Genomic DNA, 18,790 nt, shown 5'->3' with positions numbered 1-18,790 from the left:
TGGGGTTGCGGCACTCATCTCGCTTAATTGGCCGAGGGAGCCGGCGTACAGCTTCCGGGTCATGTGGCCAGCATGACTAAGCCGCTTCTGGCGAACCAGAGCAGTGCACAGAAACACCGTTTACCTTCCCACCGGAGCGGTACCTATTTATCTACTTGCACTTTGACGTGCTTTCGAACTGCTAGGTTGGCAGGAGCATGGACCGAGCAACGGGAGCTCACCCCGTTGCGGGGATTCAAACCGCCGACCTTCTGGCAAGTCCTTGGCTCTTTGGTTTAACCCACAGTGCCATCCATGTCCCATATAGTTAAAAGTAGAAGTCAGCAAATGTGTCCTCTTTTTTGCTCTTTAAAATATGGCAACCCTAATATCGCAGGGGCTTGGAACAGATGACCCTTGGTGTCCCTTCCAACTCTACAGTTCTATAGTTCTATGACATTTTGGTACATACTTGCACCTATAGGCTTCTGTGCAGACTGTGGTCTGGGCTCTCTTGTCTCCCTTAAGCACCCAATCCGCACTGACGGCTTTTATGCTTGTTTGGTGTGTTCATGGTTATGGTGGTGGAACAAAAATGGCTGCCTGATAGTGGTCCATATTGACTATTCACAGTCTGGATCCAATATAGATGTATATAAGCTGCATCCAATTTATGTATATAGGTATGTACAGCTGGACCAGATCAACTGTGAATTGCTACAAACAATTGTGAGCCAATTTTGAGGCATTTGTTTGGGATGCCAAATATAACACACAGTGCATCTGATAGGTAAGTAAAACCACATACTGTATATATTTTTCTTTTGTAAGCTCTTTGGAGCAGGATCCTGCCTTTTAATAATAATTAATAGCTCAAATGCACAAATCACCAGTGAAAATAAAAACGAACTGGTGAATTTGACCCTGACAAACACTTTAAAGACCTAAATGTAGGAGAGCACAAGGAGAAAACTACAGCAATACAGGATTGGACCAGGTGTTCCTGAAGTAGGTGCCAGCAGCCAGGTAATAATTTGCACTTGCCTTTAGATTCCCATCTGTTCCTATAAGCATTTCCCAATATGCCTTGAATCACAAACCAGGGGAGGCGGTAGTAGTGGGTAGTTGCAGCATATGCTTCTCATAGATCTCTGCCGCATTTTTAGAACACATGCAGATTGGTGTGTTTAAAATATTGGAACTCTACCACATAGGGATTGTTGCCAGCAATTCTCTTATTCTGGTTATCCCAATTCTTGATCGTTTGCTTTCTGCTTAACTCTGAATTTCTATTTTCTCTTGAGCTGAGTAGGCTAGGTTCCTGCCATGAGGCTCATAACTCTCTGACAAGTAATTACATAATTGGTAGAAACATAGGCTAAGTGCATCTAAATAATCAGTACAGACAAGTGCTAAGCGCCAGATTTCTGTTCTCTTGACTGTTCGTTCCCCAAATTTCTCAACTGTCTTCTTTCCTGACAGCTGTCCTGGACTGAAATAAATGCTGGAATCAACAAGAGTTTTCAACTGACTGCACCAGTACGACTGCACACTCTATAAAACATTTACTGCTGTGTGTCTCAGACTTTATAAAATTATAATCTTCTGCTAAACTTATTAGCTCTTCTGTGTTACCCACTTCCAACCTAGAACACATACAGGTATATTTACTGCATGGCTATTGTCTTGACCCATGGTTACGTTCATCACTAAGGGCAGATGATTACCCAACAGGGTGGAAATCAGCAGGTCTAGGGTCCCATAAGAGCAGGTAAGGCAAGGCAGGGAGAGGTCAGGACCTTGGACAGGGACCAAGAAACTAGTCTGGGATCACAGCATCCCTCCAGTTGAGGCAGAAAATTATTTCATCAGTATGTCTGAGCAACTGGCAGAACTTCATGGTCTGGTCTAGGTGATCAGGTTAGTGGCTTCACCCACAAAGCACTTCATCTGGTGGGTCAATGGGCCAGTGTCTGCTTCTGCACTCTTTCCAAGCAGTGGTGTTTTAAGCTGTTGGGACTGCCTTGGAGGAAAACTCCTCAGGACCTTCTTGATTCCCCAAGGTGTTGGTGGTCCAGTTACTGGAATGTGGTGGCAGAGGTATCTTCAGGGGGTTCAGCAGATGAGATGTAGGTGCCAGCAGACTAGGGAGTGGCTCTGTCTCCTCCTTGGGGCTGCTATTGTAGGATGACTCTCCATGTGAGGATTCCTGGTCTAGGACTATGACAGCTTATAATAATAATAATAATCTTTATTGTGGTCCAACAACCCATAACATGGATTCAGAATAAAATACAGATTCATACGGACAACACGCCCAAGGAAGGGAGACCAAAGCATTAATTGTTTAGTCATGGGTATGTTGATCTTTGATTCATATGACTACTGAAATAAACTTTGCCACGGCCACTGTGATATCATTGGACTTGTCATCCAGAAGATATTTGGTATAGCAGGCCTGGCCGATTTGCCAATAGTGGTTCAATCAATAGTTCCCTAGCTTGATCATATTGTCTGCAATGCAATAAAATAAACCTCATGCAGTTGACGTCCTGAGAGCATACACAGATCCTAATTTGATATGGGATACCTCTCAGTCTGCTATTTAACACTTCTGATGGGAATACATTTAATCTGGCTTTGGTGAAAAGATGCCTGTATGTTGGTACAGACAAATTTCTAAGATATGCAGGTGTCTGAAAATCAAACCCATAGTGAATTCCTACTGCTAATGGGCCACAGATAACATGAGATTGAGATCGGAGATCGCTATGTGATATGTCCCAGAGTCTTTGCCTCAGAGATTCAAGGGTGGTATCATAGCCCAGATGGTACAGGAGAGAAGGTGGTATACCAATCAAAGTGGCTTTTCTAATCATAGTTTTCCTCCATGAGCTGGTAAACTCCTCATTGTTGCAGGACTGCAATACCTCAAGAATCACCTCTCTCCATATGAACCAATCTAGACCCTGTGATCGTAATCAGAGGCCCTTCTTTGTGTGCTTCTCCATAAGAGGCCAAGAGGGTGGCAACACAGGCCTTTACTTGCCTGGTAAAGGTACCAGGTGAAAACATTTCTCTGTAACCAGGTGCCTGGCTGATTAACATTCTATGGGCTTTTAAATTGTGTTTGTGGGAGGGGGTTACTGGTTTATTTTTGTTTTATTATGTATTTTGAGTTCTAATTTGTACTTCTATATTGCGAACTGCCCTTCAGATGAAGGACAGTATACAAATTTTATTTACTACTTTTATTTACTACTACTACTGCTTTTCAGCACCAGACTGAATCCCCTAAGACACTGATGATGAAATTTCATTTGTTTCAAGTACTCAAGTCATGTATTTAATGGAAAAAATGAGATTGCTCATTAGTCCCTTTTGTGTACAAAATTGTGCTCTGTATATCAAATTGCCTATGCATCCTCACTGATTGTAAAGTGATAAGAAAACATATCAGAGAAAACATGCATTGCATAAGAACACTTTTCATAACTATTTCCTCCTCCTTTTTATAAAAGACACCTACAAAATTAAATCAGCTTTCAAAAAAGCAAAGGAAGCTTGCTTTTGGATATTTATCATTTTATTGGCAAGATGTGATGCAGTGCTTCTGAAGAGGGACACAGCATCTAGGATACATTATGCAATTGATCATCCATTGCCACAGTTAGTTAATTTCAGATTTTGTCTCATAATTGATTACTCATACAAGGAATAATTGATTGCTTATACAAGCATTTTATTTACAAGAGAACTGTAGCAAAATGAATGGCTCAAATAGTTTTATGAAAGTTTCCCTGAGGGAAAAGGGACTAATACAATGTGTCTAGTGTCACATGTCACTAAAGCAATGAGCAACCATGCAGAGTTTCTTTTAAGTCATGGTACTATTGGGAATTCCAGTCCCGGACACTTTTGACTGCAGGTAGACAGCAAACATAAAATCATATAATAGCTTCAAGGCTGGCCTGCGTGTAATAAAAAGAAATGTTTGTTTGGAGTGCGGCTGCTTCCCAAAGCTCATATGCACTGTGTAAGGAGTCCAACATTTAAATGAATACCATGCAGTAATATTAAGATCTATTGGAATTCAGCTTTGGGTCTACTCCAGTTTTTTAAAAACCTATATTGGAGTGCACTGCTGCACTATTGGTTTCATAGGACCCCAGAGGGAATGAAACTTCTGCCACTAAAGAATTGTTAAGGTCAAGTGTGAACTGAAATTTAATGGGTGTAATTATAAAGTGTCCTTAGCAGGCAGTTAAATTGGATGAGGCTGTGCCTTGGGCCCCTGAAATTGGCCCAGTAATTAGGCATTTTTGTAAGTCATCACCGGGCAGACTTCAAACTTTTAGAATCTATTGCTACTACTATTGCTATTACTAGAACCCCAAAATTCATCAGCTGGAGCCTGGTGCTGAAAACTCACACTTAGAATTAGAGAATTTGTTTTGAATACCAGTACTGAATGGAGCTCACAGTCCTTCCACACAAAAATCCACTTCTGGTTACCCCCGAACTTCCTTCATAATCTAGCATAATCTAGGGTGGCAGGGGGCTGCCATTTTGCTATTGTTAAACAAGTGGGAGTCAAAATTCCTTGGTGATATCATGCAGATCACTCAGAAGTCTACCAGTAGATCTACCTTATCTGTGTTCCTGGTGTAAGGTATGTTGAAGCTTGAAGCAAGGACCTTAGTCTCAAGTGTGCTGTTTCATGTGGACTGCCACAGAGATGCCATAGCACCACTTGCCCAAAGGGAGCTTATTTGCATCTCCAGAGTTCCAGGGTAGCTGCCTGTCTCAATGAGAGTCCAAAGTTATTGGGGGGGGGGGGTTGATGAGCCTAGGTAAAGGTACCCCTGACCATTAGGTTCAGTTGTGGACAACTATGGGGTTGTGCGCTCATCTTGCTCTATAAACTGAGGGAACCGGCATTTGTCCACTGACAGTTTCCAGGTCATGTGGCCAGCATGACTAAGCCGCTTCTGGTGAACTAGAGCAGTGCACGGAAATGCTGTTTACCTTCCTGCTGGAGCGGTACCTATTTATCTATTTACACTTGACGTGCTTTCGAACTGCTAGGTGGGCAGGAGCTGGGACCGAACAATGGGAGCTCACCCTGTCACGGGCATTCAAACTGCCAACCTTCTGATTGGCAAGCCCTAGGCTCTGTGGTTTAGACCACAGCGCAACCCACGTCCCTCTTGATGAGCCTAGAAAGCTGCAAATTTGGACTCAACCAATGGTTAACGATTCTGCTTGATGGTTGGTTACTCCCTGATCCTTCCTTTGGGTTAACCACCTGTTCTTAGGCTGCCAACAAACCAGAATAATAATAAAAAAGCCCAGTCTGTTCCTATAGCCTTTAAAGCAGTGCTCTAAACTTGAGCCAAAAGGTGAATCTATCAATGACTGCTTGCCATGATGGCTGAGTTCTGCCTCCACTGTTAGAAGTTGCTTGGAACTGCAGGTGTGCCGAGTGCTGTTGTGCTCAGGTTCTGCTTTCGGGCATCTCATAGGTATCCATTTGGCCACCATGAAAACAGGATGCAGGACTAGATGGACCATTGGTCTGATCCAGCAGGGTTCTGAAGCTTTTCAAGGAATGGAGACAAGCACCAGCACAGACAATAAACTGCATGTAAAGCTGCTTAAAGGCACAAACTAGTAACAAAAGTTGGCAGCCATACCTGACTTGACCCCACTTTCTCCTGAATTTTCTGCTTTCCTCCAGTGCCTGGCCTTTTTGTGAACCCCATTGCAGGAAAGGGAGCAACTGTGTCAGTGGTTCACTCTAGGACCCTGAACCATTATGATGGCCAGGACAAAATTTATGTGGTGGGGGAATCCATAAAAAACAGCAGAGGTGGATTTAGGGCAGCACAACCAGTTCTGCCACAATGTGCGCCAAACCTAGGGGGTGCCACTGGTTGTTGCAGCTGTGATGTAGTGAGTTGAGCAGAATGGAAGGCGAGAGGTGGGGGGGGGGGGGAGAAACAAATTTTGGTCTCACACAGGGTACCACTGAAATTTGAAAGACCAAAGTCTACCCCTGGAAATATAGACAGGCTGCCATAGTGCTCAAAGTAATGCTGGGTAGTCCAGTCCATGTTTTATGTGTGTACTAGTTGTACTGGAGTGTACTGGAGTACTTCCAGTCCAGGACTTACACAGAGCTTTAAAAATCAGGCTTGGAGGTAGATTTCTGGTGGGCTTTTCTCATGCCTAATGATGGTTTGGATTTGTTCTAAATAAAGCATTTTTGGGCACCATCCTTGGGGCTCAACTGAGCAAAAAGTATCCTGGAGCAGGCAGTAGCAATGCACCCAGAAAGGTTTTCATGCCACACATTGAATAAGGCAGTAAACAAGGAAAGAAGATAAAGTTTGTGTTTATGCCCACCAAAAGCATTATCTTTTAGAAGCTGAATAAAAGCTGAAGTGGAACAACCCAGACACTGGTTTACAGCCTCATCTGGTGTTTGTGTGGATGAGGCCAGATCAATGACAGAATTGCAGAATTGCTTTTAATGTCAGCCAAATAGTTTTTGCAGGGACGCGGGTGGCGCTGTGGGTAAAAGCCTCAGCTCCTAGGGCTTGCCGATCGAAAGGTCGGCGGTTCGAATCCCCGCAGCGGGGTGCGCTCCCGTTGCTCGGTCCCAGCGCCTGCCAACCTAGCAGTTCGAAAGCACCCCCGGGTGCAAGTAGATAAATAGGGACCGCTTTCTAGCGGGAAGGTAAACAGCGTTTCCGTGTGCGGCTCTGGCTCGCCAGAGCAGTGATGTCACGCTGGCCACATGACCCGGAAGTGTCTTCGGACAGCGCTGGTCCCCGGCCTCTTGAGTGAGATGGGCGCACAACCCCAGAGTCTGGCAAGACTGGCCCGTACGGGCAGGGGTACCTTTACCTTTTTAAATAGTTTTTGCAGGGCAACTTCCGAATGCTTATGAATGTAAAAAGGTAATGAATGACACCTTGCTATTGCTCAATACATTATATAGTTTGTTTTAGATAGATGGATTACCGTATTTTTCACTCTATAACACACACATTTTTTCTCCTAAAAAGTAAGGGGAAATGTCTGTGCATGTTATTGAGCGAATGTGTGGTCCCTGGAGCCAACTGGCCCGAGTGCAGAGGCAAAAATCAGGCAAAACTCAGATCATGCGTCACGGAGGAGGGAAGGCTGCAGAGAGGAGGCTGCTGCTTTCCTGCATTTTGCCTCAGGGTCTTACTGCCCACCCTCTTATGTTTTCGGTTGCTATGTTTGCTGAAACGCAACAAAGAACAGGGAAATCCCCTGCCCTCCTGGGCAAGCAGAGGGGAAAGGAAAGGATTGCGTCATTCCTTCTAATTCCTTCCTAGTCACACTGTGCGCAGGCTCCAGCCCACCCGGCTCAGGTTCCGTCGGCTAGGAGCGCAGGCGACAGCCACCACCTCCTCCTCTCTGTGCTCTGGTGCTGCTGCTGCTGCATCCAGCATTCTAGGGACTCGTAGGCAGCCGGAAAACATGCAGGTGGGAGAGAGAGGGGGGGGCTGGCTTGGGTGGGTGGGGGGAAACTTTTGCCTTCCTTTCCTCCCTCCTGTTAAACCCCTCTTGTGCTGGTCCCAGGGGGGATAAGGTACTATTACCGTAGCCCAAGATCAGTCCAGAGTCTCTAGCAGGGTAGACGATCACTAGATGAGACGCGAGGTCCGAGACAGGGAGCCGGGCGGGGTAACAGGAACGATGGTAGGGCAGAAGCAGGAGTCCAGGCGAGGAACAGGAACACTGGTAGGGCAGAAGCAGGAATCCAGGCGAGGAACAGGAACACCGGAGAGTCAGAAACAGGAAGCCGGGCGAGGAACAGGCACACTGGGAGTGCAGATCAAGGACTGGGTAAAGCAGGTACTCCACAACGACGTTGCTCCCGCAACCTGGGACCGGGCTGCCTGACCTTTATCTTCTTCTAAGGCCGGGGGCGGTCCCGGCCCCCAGAAGCCCCGCCTCTCTTGGCCTTAAGGCGAGCACTCCTCCTGGGAGACACCAGTTCCCTTCGCCTCTCTGCCCTAAGCCTCTGCAGTTCAGGAGAGGCCGAAGGGTTACTGGGCCCCGGGGGAGGCTCACCTGTAGCCACTGAGTCTTCCAGCACCTCTGGGGCCAGAATGGTTTCACCTGGTGCCTGCTCTTGAGGTTCCTCAGCATCTAGGCCTTGCCCCAGTTCAGTCGGCCCTGGAGGCGGGGACTCCTGTGCCGGCTGGGATTCCTCCGGATCGCTCTCAGACTCGGAATCCCAGGCCATCACACCTCTCCTGCATTGTTAGCCAGCTGCTTCTCTGCACACCCCTCTAGTGCTCCTTGTCCCTTCTGTGTTTTTCCTTCCCTCTCCACTTAAAACGTGGTTACAAAGCACAGATCCACATGGATCCTCAGGATTTTTGCATTGGGTCACCCCAAATTCACCATCAGATCACATAGCATGTCCATGGCTATAGCCTGCACCAAAAAAATCACGCACCCACTGTTGCCTGGGGCCACAATGGTGCAAAAACGTGGTTACATAGCACAGATCCACATGGATTCTCAGGATTTTTGCATTGGGCTATCCCAAACTCACCGTCAAATCACATGTCTGTGGCCACAGCATGAAGCACAATAATGATACATCCACTGTTTCATTCAGAATTTTTTTTTCTTGTTTTCCTCCTCTAAAAACTATGTGCGTGTTATGGTCAGGTGCGTGTTATAGAGTGAAAAATACGGTAGATTAGATATTACTGACCTTGTTGCTTTGGGTCTGGCTCTGCAGTGTTTTCTGTCTCTTTTTTCACAGCATCATTTGTGTTTTTACTTTCTTCTTTTACCTTCTTATCTTCCTCCTTTAGGGAGAGCAGAAGAAATACTTAAAGTGTGTATACAGTCTGCAACATGTTTCTTGCATTTAGGTACATAGAGACATACTTTTGCTGTACCCTTGGTTACTAGAAAGTATGTAAAGATGCTGCTTCTAAGTTGTTAATTACTTCTTTGTTGTTTATTCAAGGATACAATGCTGAAGCACACTCAGAATTTCTGATTGTAGTGGCAACCTGTTCTGGTTCAAATAGAGGTGACTCACTTAAATGGCCTTGCAATTTTTCCAGGAAATGAAAATGAAAATTATCGCTTGCACCATTTGCAGACCTTAATTTCTGGAAAGTGATACATCAGTGTTCAAGCGTGCCTGGAGATCACACCTTAGGACCTGAAAGCCCATCTTCTTACTCCCAGATGTGTTGGAACCAGTCACTAAGAACCTAAGAAAAGCCTTCCTGGAACAGATCAAAGGTTCATCTACTGTGGCTTAACCTGGGTGGAAGGAGAACTACCAAGGCCTGGAAGGCAGATTTAAGAATCAGATTTAAATATTCATAGAAGCCAGCTCTAGGGAAGGAGACAGAGCTCAGCAGCAGAGCACACTCTTTTCCTGCAGAAGTCTTAAATTTAATCTGTAGCATGTCCAGTTAAAAGGACCAGCTAGCTGGTGATGTGAAAGGCTTCTGCCTAAAACCCTGGAGAGCCACTGCCAGTCAGAGGAATAGATAATCTGGCTGGAGGGACAAAAGGTCTGACCTGTGAAAAATGTAGCCTCTATCTTCCTAGAGAGTAATGGCTAAGTGAAATATGGAACTCAAGAAAGGACCCCAGAGTGCAATGCTATCAGAGACTGCTATCTCGGTCTACAATTCTGGAATTTGAAACAGTGATAGACGAGGCTTCACTCCTATTGTTGGCATCCACCTGTCTCGAGAGACAATGGAGTATAATGCCTCTGGGGGTAAAGTCAAACTGCTGGATAAGCACTCTGTGATTCTTGAACATTGGACCCACTACTGGTCTCATCTGCTTAATCTGCCAGTGCCAGTTTTCACATGCAGGAGAAGTCCCTAACTGACCAAGGGTTCGAGACCCATCAGCTAACCTCACCTGGTTTAATCGGTCAGTCACCCCTTGCCTGGGGTGTGGCCACTATCATATGCTGACAGCTTCTAGGAGCCACAGGTGAGAGCTGAGCGCAAGATGGGGACCAAAGGTGGACAAACCCTCCCAGAAGGAGCACCACATGTCTCCCACCAGAGTACCATCCCTCCCCTAACATCCCATACACCCCTGAAGTCTATTAAGTCATTTAAAACCATGCAATTGACTAAATGTGGAGCGAGTGACTGAGGACACACCTGCTGGCCCCAGTCCCACCATTGCATCCCCACCAGCCTTGATTCTATCCATGCATTGTGTATTGCACTGTGTATAGGGTGTGCTTGTCTGCAAAGAAATTCAAACATGTGAGCACCTACTCATGTACAGGATGAGTAAGATGCGTTCTTTACACATGGTAACAAAGGATGGTAACAAAGACACTTTATTTAGGGCAAACAGAACACACCTTAAGCATGAGAAACTTCCACCAGAAATTTCTCCCTTCAGTTGCCTCAGGGCCTAGTGTTTCAAGCTCCTAGACTCTGGTAAACCGGAACACCTAAAACACAGATGGATCCCCCTCACTCTACAGTGCTTGGGTGTATGAATTCTCTGCAGACAACCACATCCAACACACAGTTGTTGCAGAAAGAAAACTCAATGATAGACTCAGGGCTAAAAGCCTTATAAATAACAGGTGACAAGGGTCTGTATGCTTGCCTAATGTGAAAGACACAGGAGCAACACCAGTAAAAAATAAATAAAGAAGAAGCTTGCAACCCCAAGAAAGGGCAACTCTGAGAGCAAAAGTAAGGCTGAATCTGAAAAACAAGGACAAATTTAATAGCTGAAAATTACCTGAATATCATCGGTTCTACTCATTCTGGATAAATGACAGTTGCAATTTGAAAGGCTGCAGCTACAAGTATAGTGTGAAATGTTTTGAGGTGGAGGAAAGATGAAGGGAGAGCTAAAACTAGGACACACCGAGGCGTATGAATAAAATCACAAAAAATACCCTGCTAGCTGAACCTTCCTACACAAACTAGGTCTAGCTTACCCTGAGGTCTTGATTATACCGTATCTCCTATTTCAGGTGCAAAACAGATGTACTGCTATTTATTACATTATAATCCTGTGGGCCTAGGGTTTGGATAATCAGCTATAGTGCATCTGTCAAACCTCAAACAATATGTCTCTTTGTGTACCTCAGATGGCTAGATGAGGCCCATGTTTGAGCAGCAAGTGGAAAGAGAGCACTGGGCCCCATTTCTTTGATTTCTAACGTAATTTTTACAGTGACTTTATCTTCCTTCATACATTATAAATGTCTTAACCATGTCGAAGGCGTGGGGTCTTGCTGAACATGCTTAATAAGCCTCTCCACAATCAGGAATCCTTCAAGATCCGTCCAACCGTCAGCCAACAGACACATTGCCTCGCACCGCCTCATGCAAGGAGTGTTCACATGTTAAATTCAACAAGTGTACAGTCTGTGTAACCTGTGAACACAATAGCTGAGCTGTACACTTGTACAGTTATTCATGTGTAATGTTCAATAAGGGCAGAATGTTTGTTTATACAGTAGTTAAGCTATTCAAATCCACAAGGACATATCATGCACCCTAACGTGTGTACACAGGGCTGGCCCATCCATAAGGCTGACTGAGGCCACTCTAGGAATTGCACCCTTAAGAAGCTGTGGTTACCAGATTTCTTTGGCGGAAGCCATGCCTGTTTAAAGTGGTATGGTATTGTTTTAAATGTATAGTGTAGTAGCCCCACAGCTGTGGAGTACCCTCCCCAAAAACCTCCCTTCTTTAATATATTTCTGGTACTAGGAAAGTACAGGTGTGTGTTTGTTTGTTTAAATTTCTCCAAGCCTCTCAATGAAGTTATGATTTTATATCATTGGACTCAGTGGACTTTATTCATACATCTTCCATTTTAAATTGATTTGCTTCTGCAAAGCTTATTTTCCTCTTTCCTCTGTCTTTAAGCAACTTGTGATTTTTATAATGGTGTTGAGTGGATTGTACTGTGGGTTTTTTATTGACATTTTGTTTGTTTACATCCTTGTAAGCTGCCCAGAGAATTTCACTTATAGGGTGGCTTATAAAATAAATAAAGAAAAATGTGCATGCCTCATCATGTATTTCACTCATCATGTAAGCATACTGGGTATGGCTTATTTGTAAGAGGTAACCAAGGTCCCTTCATAAGTCGCAGGCTTTCACATATATTTACATTCTGCTCATAAGCACATTTGTTTGGAAGTAAGTACCATTGTTTTCTGTGGAAATTACCCTACTCATAAAGTGCACTCAGGATCACAGTCTTAATTAAATCACTTCATCCAACAGAAGGAGAGTTCCCTTTGTTCACAAAGAAGCAATTAAGATGAATGGCTCAGAGCTAACTGCAAATAATTTGTATGTGGGTTTTTGTGTGTTTTTTTTAAAAAAATGTTTTTACTTAGCCGCATCCTGGTGATATGGTTAATCAAACTGCTTTATTGCTGCTTTTATCTGTAAAGTTGTGTGTTTATGCAGATTTACAGCAAACCCAAACAATTACTTACTGTCGTGAGTTATTATTTAAAGGACATTAAGTGATTTGACATTAAGTTTGTCTTAAGTAACATCAGCTAGAACGATCCTTTTATACTAGTCCAATTATTAATTAATTTAATTTAAAACAACCGGAAAGAAGGCCTCCACATAAACTTTTAAAATGTAAACATAGAGATGCATCAAATTCTGCTGCCAGGATCAGGCCTAGTGAAGCCTTTTGTACTTCTGACAGAATCACACCAGTGTGGTGCTGCCAGTAATAGCCTCCATTCTTTCAGCACCACGTGGTTATGGTAATATCTGGATTTAGCATCTCACTTGGGGCACGAGTGGTAAAGACCCATGCGGCGACTGACAGCAAGCAAGGTGATGTTGTGCTGGTTTCAGTGGTTGCCTAGCAACATGGCTGACTCATGCAGAAAGCGGGCCCAGAAGTTATTGTAATCCCTTGAAACCCACCCAGGTAGAACCTTTTCTTTTAAGCAGCACTATAGTAATATTTGGAAGCATTCTAATAGTTGCATGCAATGCAGGAAGGAGTTTGCCAGGTGCTACGGTTACAGTGACAGCCATAATATTTTGAGAGAAGTCTCACCAGGCTGAATATTCTCCTTTATACACCTCTTAAAGGCATAAAGTTTTGACTTGGTAAGAATAGAGGCAAATTATGTCAGTTTACAGAAAAGACAAAATGGAAGTTGCCCGTACGATCTCCATTAAGCTCAGATAAAATACAGTAAGAGTCAGCTCAATTGAACTTTGTGAGTCTTACAGATAAATGAGACACAACATCCTTATGTGTTACACACACACCCACACACACACACACACACACCCACACACACACACACCCACACACACCATATGTTTCTATGTGACTACAATTTGTATTTAGTTGCCTTATCAATAAATTAGAAGGCTCTGACACAATCGTGGCAGCAGCCGTAAGGGCCAAAAATGGCTTGCTTCCAGTCCCTGTGAAATGGGGGTACTGAACCTTTTATGGTGCCCTCCTGAAGAAGGGGCACGTTAAAGGTTTGGGGAGCCATAATCTCCAGGAAGGAATAAGTTCAAATCCAGCTCCAAATGTTGACCGAACAAGCCAAGAATGGTTTATTGAGTTTCTCTAGCAGATAAAGGACCAGGCACTCCTAACTTCATCTGCCCTTGAAGTACAATTGCTGCTTCCCAGTTGGTGTGTCTCAACAGCCTCTCCTCCAAGGCTCCAGTGTTTGGGGAGTGACAGGTCCAAGGGCTCTGAAGTGGCCCTTTCTCAAGATGTCCTGGGGCTGAGCAGGTCCTTCCAAATCCTAGTCCAGTGGGGTTGGGGAAACTTCTCTCAGGGCTGCTTCTGCCTCCCTGAAAATAATGGAAGGGACTAGCCAGGAAAATATGGTCTGTGTTCTGAATTGAGACTCCTTGAAAAGGAAAGTCACAGCAAAACCTGCTCTACCCAAGCAATTTGTGACAGATCCTCACAGTACGCTTCTCTATTGCTTCTCCCTAGCATTCCCTTGGTTCATTGGGTTCTGTGATAGGAAGTAACCAGTTAAGGAAGAGAAATGGCTGAGGAGAAAAATGTGGGTTGGGGTTGGAAGATTCCAACATCTTCCTCTGCCTCACTCATGCTGTGCTTTAAATTCCCCTCATCCCGCATTATAACTGGCATGACCCTGGTCAGGTCATCATACCTCCCTGAGCCCGGCTTCGGCTGGGGAGGGCAGGATATAAATAAAATTTATTATTATTATTATTATTATTATTATTATTATTATTATTATTATTATTCCACCTCCAGGTTTAGTTGTATCTTTACTTCAAAGTAAGGATTGCAGCTGCTTGCAATATTTGGGTTGAAGGCCACTTTGGGGCCTTTTGTGGCTTTTAAATTGCTCTGAAATATGTCATATGGCAAATCCTATAAAGTGACGTGAAGAAAAAAACACAAAATAAAAATCAGATCAAACCTTGGCTATCACTGAGCAGAAGCTCCTATGTTTTAGTATAAATAAGCATTTTTTAAAAAAGTTAGCTGTTCCTGCATTCAGTCAAGTCAATAATATTCAGACACAGAGATCATTTCAGTAAATAGGATCAGTTTTGAAGGCCTACCTGTTGAGGTGGTGGCTGAGGTGATGGTTTCGGAGGGTCTGGAACATCTTGTATGTTTTTCTCTGCTGGACTTGGAAGCACTTTGGTGAATTTTGCTTTCAGTGAACTAAACATTTTTGCCCACAAAGTAGTTCTGAAACCTCTGGTCTCCTACAGCTAAGAGCTAAAGGCAGTTGGCTTGCTTTACCATTAGTATTCAAGCCAATTAGATGTTTAATCAGGGCTTAACTCTGCTTAATACATAGTAACCTCTTGCAAAGACAGGCTGTTCTTGTGATTGGTTTCCTTGCCATTTCTTCCTTTCTAGATTGCAGCATGAAATTACTGGTAATTTAATGCTTAAAATGTGCTTTGAGACGTCAGATTTCAAATATCAGCAAATGAATAGATTGGCCAATTATTTTTTGTGTCTACTGGCTGGGGTATAACTACTGCAAATTTCCATTTCAGGCAAAGTCTCAGTCTTAAGAGGGCCTTAAGAGGCTACATGGGAAATGGAAAGGTTGATTGACCAATAAGCTGGCCTTCAGCTGGGTGCTCAAGATTTAATTCTTCCTTATTGTGATCCTGACATATTAATCTCAAAACAAGGGCGGGGGAGAAACATTCCCATTGCAGATTTATGGCTTCAGTATTTCATATTAAAGACGGGAAAATAAATACTTCAGTGTGAATATGGTGAGGCATAACAGATAACCTGATAATCTAGATTTCTGCTTTCCCCCATGGAAAACTGCTCTTTGGCAGTCAATCAGAGCAAACGGCAATTCAGGTTTGCTCCTGACTGATGTTTGCTCCGATTTAGCACTACAAAGTGGGTTTTCCATGGGAAAGGAGTGGGGCAAAGGGAAAACTGCTAGGACCCATGCTTTCTAGGCATGGGACAATAATCCCTCCGTTAATGCCCCCAACTGAGACAGCTCATTGCCATTAAGCCTTTTGGCACGCAAGCCTGGCTTTGGCAGAGAGGCATGTCAAGAGTTTGCAAAGCATGGTGCTGATAACCCCAAGGGTGCAGGTTCATTCCCCACATGGGACAGCTCCATATTCCTGCATTGCGGGGAATTGGACTGGATGATCCTTAGGGATCCAACTTTACAATTATTTGACAAGTGGAAGTGTGGAGAAGCCCTTAACTGAATAGCACTGGTGCAGAGTAGAGCAGAAGCAGGGTTGAGGCTCCACAGATGCACTAGTGGACCAACTCCAGTGTTTTGCTGCATGTGCACCCACATAGCCCTGAGGTTGCCAATGCCCCGCCCCACCCCAGTGTCACCCAGGTGGGCTGCAGTGTCGGGAAGGTGACTCCTCAGTGCTTCCCCCCAAACACTAGCCAAGCAGCAGAGGGACCTCTCTTTCCTGGTCAGAGAAAGCAGTGGTGGGTTAGGCAGACAGGACCGATTGAGTATTATGACAGTTCTTTATAAGATTTCGTCTCTCTATATATTAGAGCTGCTATGGCTGGAAAAGAAATAACCGGATGAGTGAAAGAGACTTTTAGATAAATACCTTTCCAGGAACATGGATTCCTTGTTTAGCAGGATATATTTCTTTTCTTTCTTTTTTCTTGTTTTCAGTATTGATTACTGTTCCTTCTTGCTTCCTTCAAAATAGCAGGGAATTCCTTCTGTGAGCTGCACAGCCATTTCACATCGGTCTTATGGAACATATGGAACTTTGCAATCCATAGTAGTTAGCAGCATTTTGATTAGATTAAATATATAATCTGATCTACAATGTTCTTCTTTCTGAATTCTCATGTCATAGGATCATAGGATAATTTTAGATTTTTCAACAATAAAGAAGAAGAATTATAAGCAATGAAAACAGATTGTGCGTTTGTTTAAATTTCTGTTCTCTTGCTGAAACACGGCAGGGAGTTGTTACATAAAGTTCATACAGAAGATCTAATTATGTTGCAAAATTCCTCATATCTTGTTTTGTAATATGGAAACTACATATACTATAAATGTAATGTATTCTTTTTATGAAGAACTCATGTAATCACTTTACCTTGCAACACATTGTCTTGATTTTTATGTAATATTACCTCTGCAGCATAACAGAATTCAACCATGTTGCAAAAGAGGCACCTCTCTGTGCAGAATTTCAGTGGGCTTAAATGAAGTTATTAAGAAACACCTCTCTGTTGCCACCGAAGTTCCAGCTTTCTTCCATTATAATACTTTGTGCTGTTTTTTAAATGTAGAATGCATAATGTAAAATTAAAATGCATGAAAAATAAACGTAATAGATATTAACGGGGAAATGCCTTCGGGAACTTGTTAATAACTGCTGACATCTGTGACTAATGAATGTTATATTGGTTTAGGCTATGACTAATGAAATAAATGTTTTGAAAAACCCTCTAAGTTACCATTTCATAAACAGTAATCAGGTCATGATGAACCTGATAGACTCATACAAATGGAACTTCTTACTCCCTCACCTCTTCGCTCATACTTTCCAGCCAATCTCTTTGTAGAGGTGATTAACCTGCCTCACTATTTGGTTGTCTTTTGTGTACAATAGCTATTTAGTTATATTTCTCATCTAGTGAACACACTAAAAGCACTTCAGTTAATTGAACATCATGACCTGCTGTTAAGTAAGAAGATTAATGTTGCAGGAAGAAAGGCGGATGGTCTGTATCCAATTAGCTTCTTAGCGAAGCTGGCTCTGACCAATATTTACTACTAGCTAAAAGCTCTTCAAGTCTGACAGGCACAGGAGGAGTGAGTGATGGAATCCCCACTCCTTCCCACCAGATTCACCTCACACCCTCAGTCCCCAAACAGAGAAGCTGGTCTGCCGCTGCATGCCCCATTCACAACTATGAGCAACGGCCTCGGTGATGAAAGGGACTGTGGAGAAGTGGGGCTGAAGAGTTCTTATCAATTCCCCATCTTTCTGTCTGTTATTAAGACCATTTCCACAGATGGAGCAAGTGATAGCATTAGGCTAAGCAAGGCTGCCACCTCAGGCAGCAAATATGGGGAGTTGGAGAACAGCTGGGAGATGTTGAAGGACAGCACTTTGCATCCATGCAGCCTACCCTTTGCCTCCCAGAGTGGGCCTGCAGTGTCTTGTTTCAAGTGCTGAAGTCAGTAGGGGAGGGAATGGGATATTCTGTTCAGTTCACATTTAAAGGCAAACCTACTGAAACTGAAGCACAGTCATCCTTTGAAATTTGCACTGCTCTGAATTCTGCCGCTCTGAATTCTGACTGTTAAATCATGCACTTGGTTCATGAATGAACAACTATTTATCAGATAATAATAATAATAATAATAATAATAATAATAATAATAAATAAATTTATTATTTATACCCCGCCCATCTGGCTGGGCTTCCCCAGCCACTCTGGGCAGCTTCCAACAAAATATTAAAATACAGTGATGCACCAAACACTAAAAGCTTCCCTAAACAGGGCTGCCTTCAGATGTCTTCTAAAAGTCTGGTTGTTGTTGTTCTCTTTGACATCTGGTGGGAGGGTGTTCCACAGGGCGGGTGCCACTGCCTGGTTCCCTGTAACTTGGCTTCTCGCAGTGATGGAACCACCAGAAGGCCCTCGGCGCTGGATCTCAGCGTCCGGGCAGAACGATGGGGGTGGAGACGCTCTTTCAGATATACTGGACCGAGGCCGTTAAGGGCTTTAAAGGTCAGCACCAACACTTTGAATTGTGCTCAGAAACATACTGGCTTATACAGTTATACCTCGGTTCCCCAATGGCTCTGTTTTGGAACGTTTCGGCTCCCGAACTCCGAAAACCTGGAAGCTAATGCTCCAGTTTTTGAATGTTTTTTGGAAGCCGAATGCCCAACGCGGCTTCTGCTTGAGTGCAAGAAGCTCTTGCAGCCAATTGGAAGCTGCGTCTCAGTTGTCGAACATTTCAGAGGCTGCACGGGATTACGTTTGACAACCGAGGTTTGACTGTACCAAGTCAGAACATCAGTCCATCTAAATCAGTATTGTCAACTTTCCCTGGTGGTGCAGTAATAATACTGCTAGCACAATAGCCAGGCTAAGCAGGCTCAAGCAAGGTTTCAAATTGGATGGAAGACAAGCAGCGGTTGTCCAGGATCCAGGCAGGGGTCTCTCACAGCCCTAGCTACAGATGGTGGGTCTAGCACTGAACCACAGCCTTTCCCCAAGTTATTGATTTGATTATTTCATTTCA

At 43.9% G+C, this 18,790-nt stretch overlaps 1 protein-coding gene across 1 annotated transcript in view; it reads right to left on the bottom strand.

Annotated features, from left to right (window-relative positions):
- CNGB3 (cyclic nucleotide gated channel subunit beta 3) overlaps positions 1–14,723 on the bottom strand; it is a 65,797-nt gene extending 51,074 nt beyond the window's left edge. Inside the window, exons 1-2 of the mRNA XM_077932874.1 lie at positions 14,610–14,723; positions 8,747–8,843 (exon numbers count right to left, since the gene is read on the bottom strand). Of these exons, the coding sequence (XP_077789000.1) occupies positions 8,747–8,843; positions 14,610–14,723 (211 nt within the window). The remainder of the gene's footprint in view (positions 1–8,746; positions 8,844–14,609) is intronic.
- Between the last annotated feature and the right edge of the window lie 4,067 nt (positions 14,724–18,790).

Source organism: Podarcis muralis, chromosome 8 (assembly GCF_964188315.1).
Source record: "Podarcis muralis chromosome 8, rPodMur119.hap1.1, whole genome shotgun sequence".
NCBI lineage: Eukaryota > Metazoa > Chordata > Lepidosauria > Squamata > Lacertidae > Podarcis > Podarcis muralis.
Note: the sequence above shows the minus strand (reverse complement) of the source record. Positions and strands in the feature narration are given on the sequence as shown.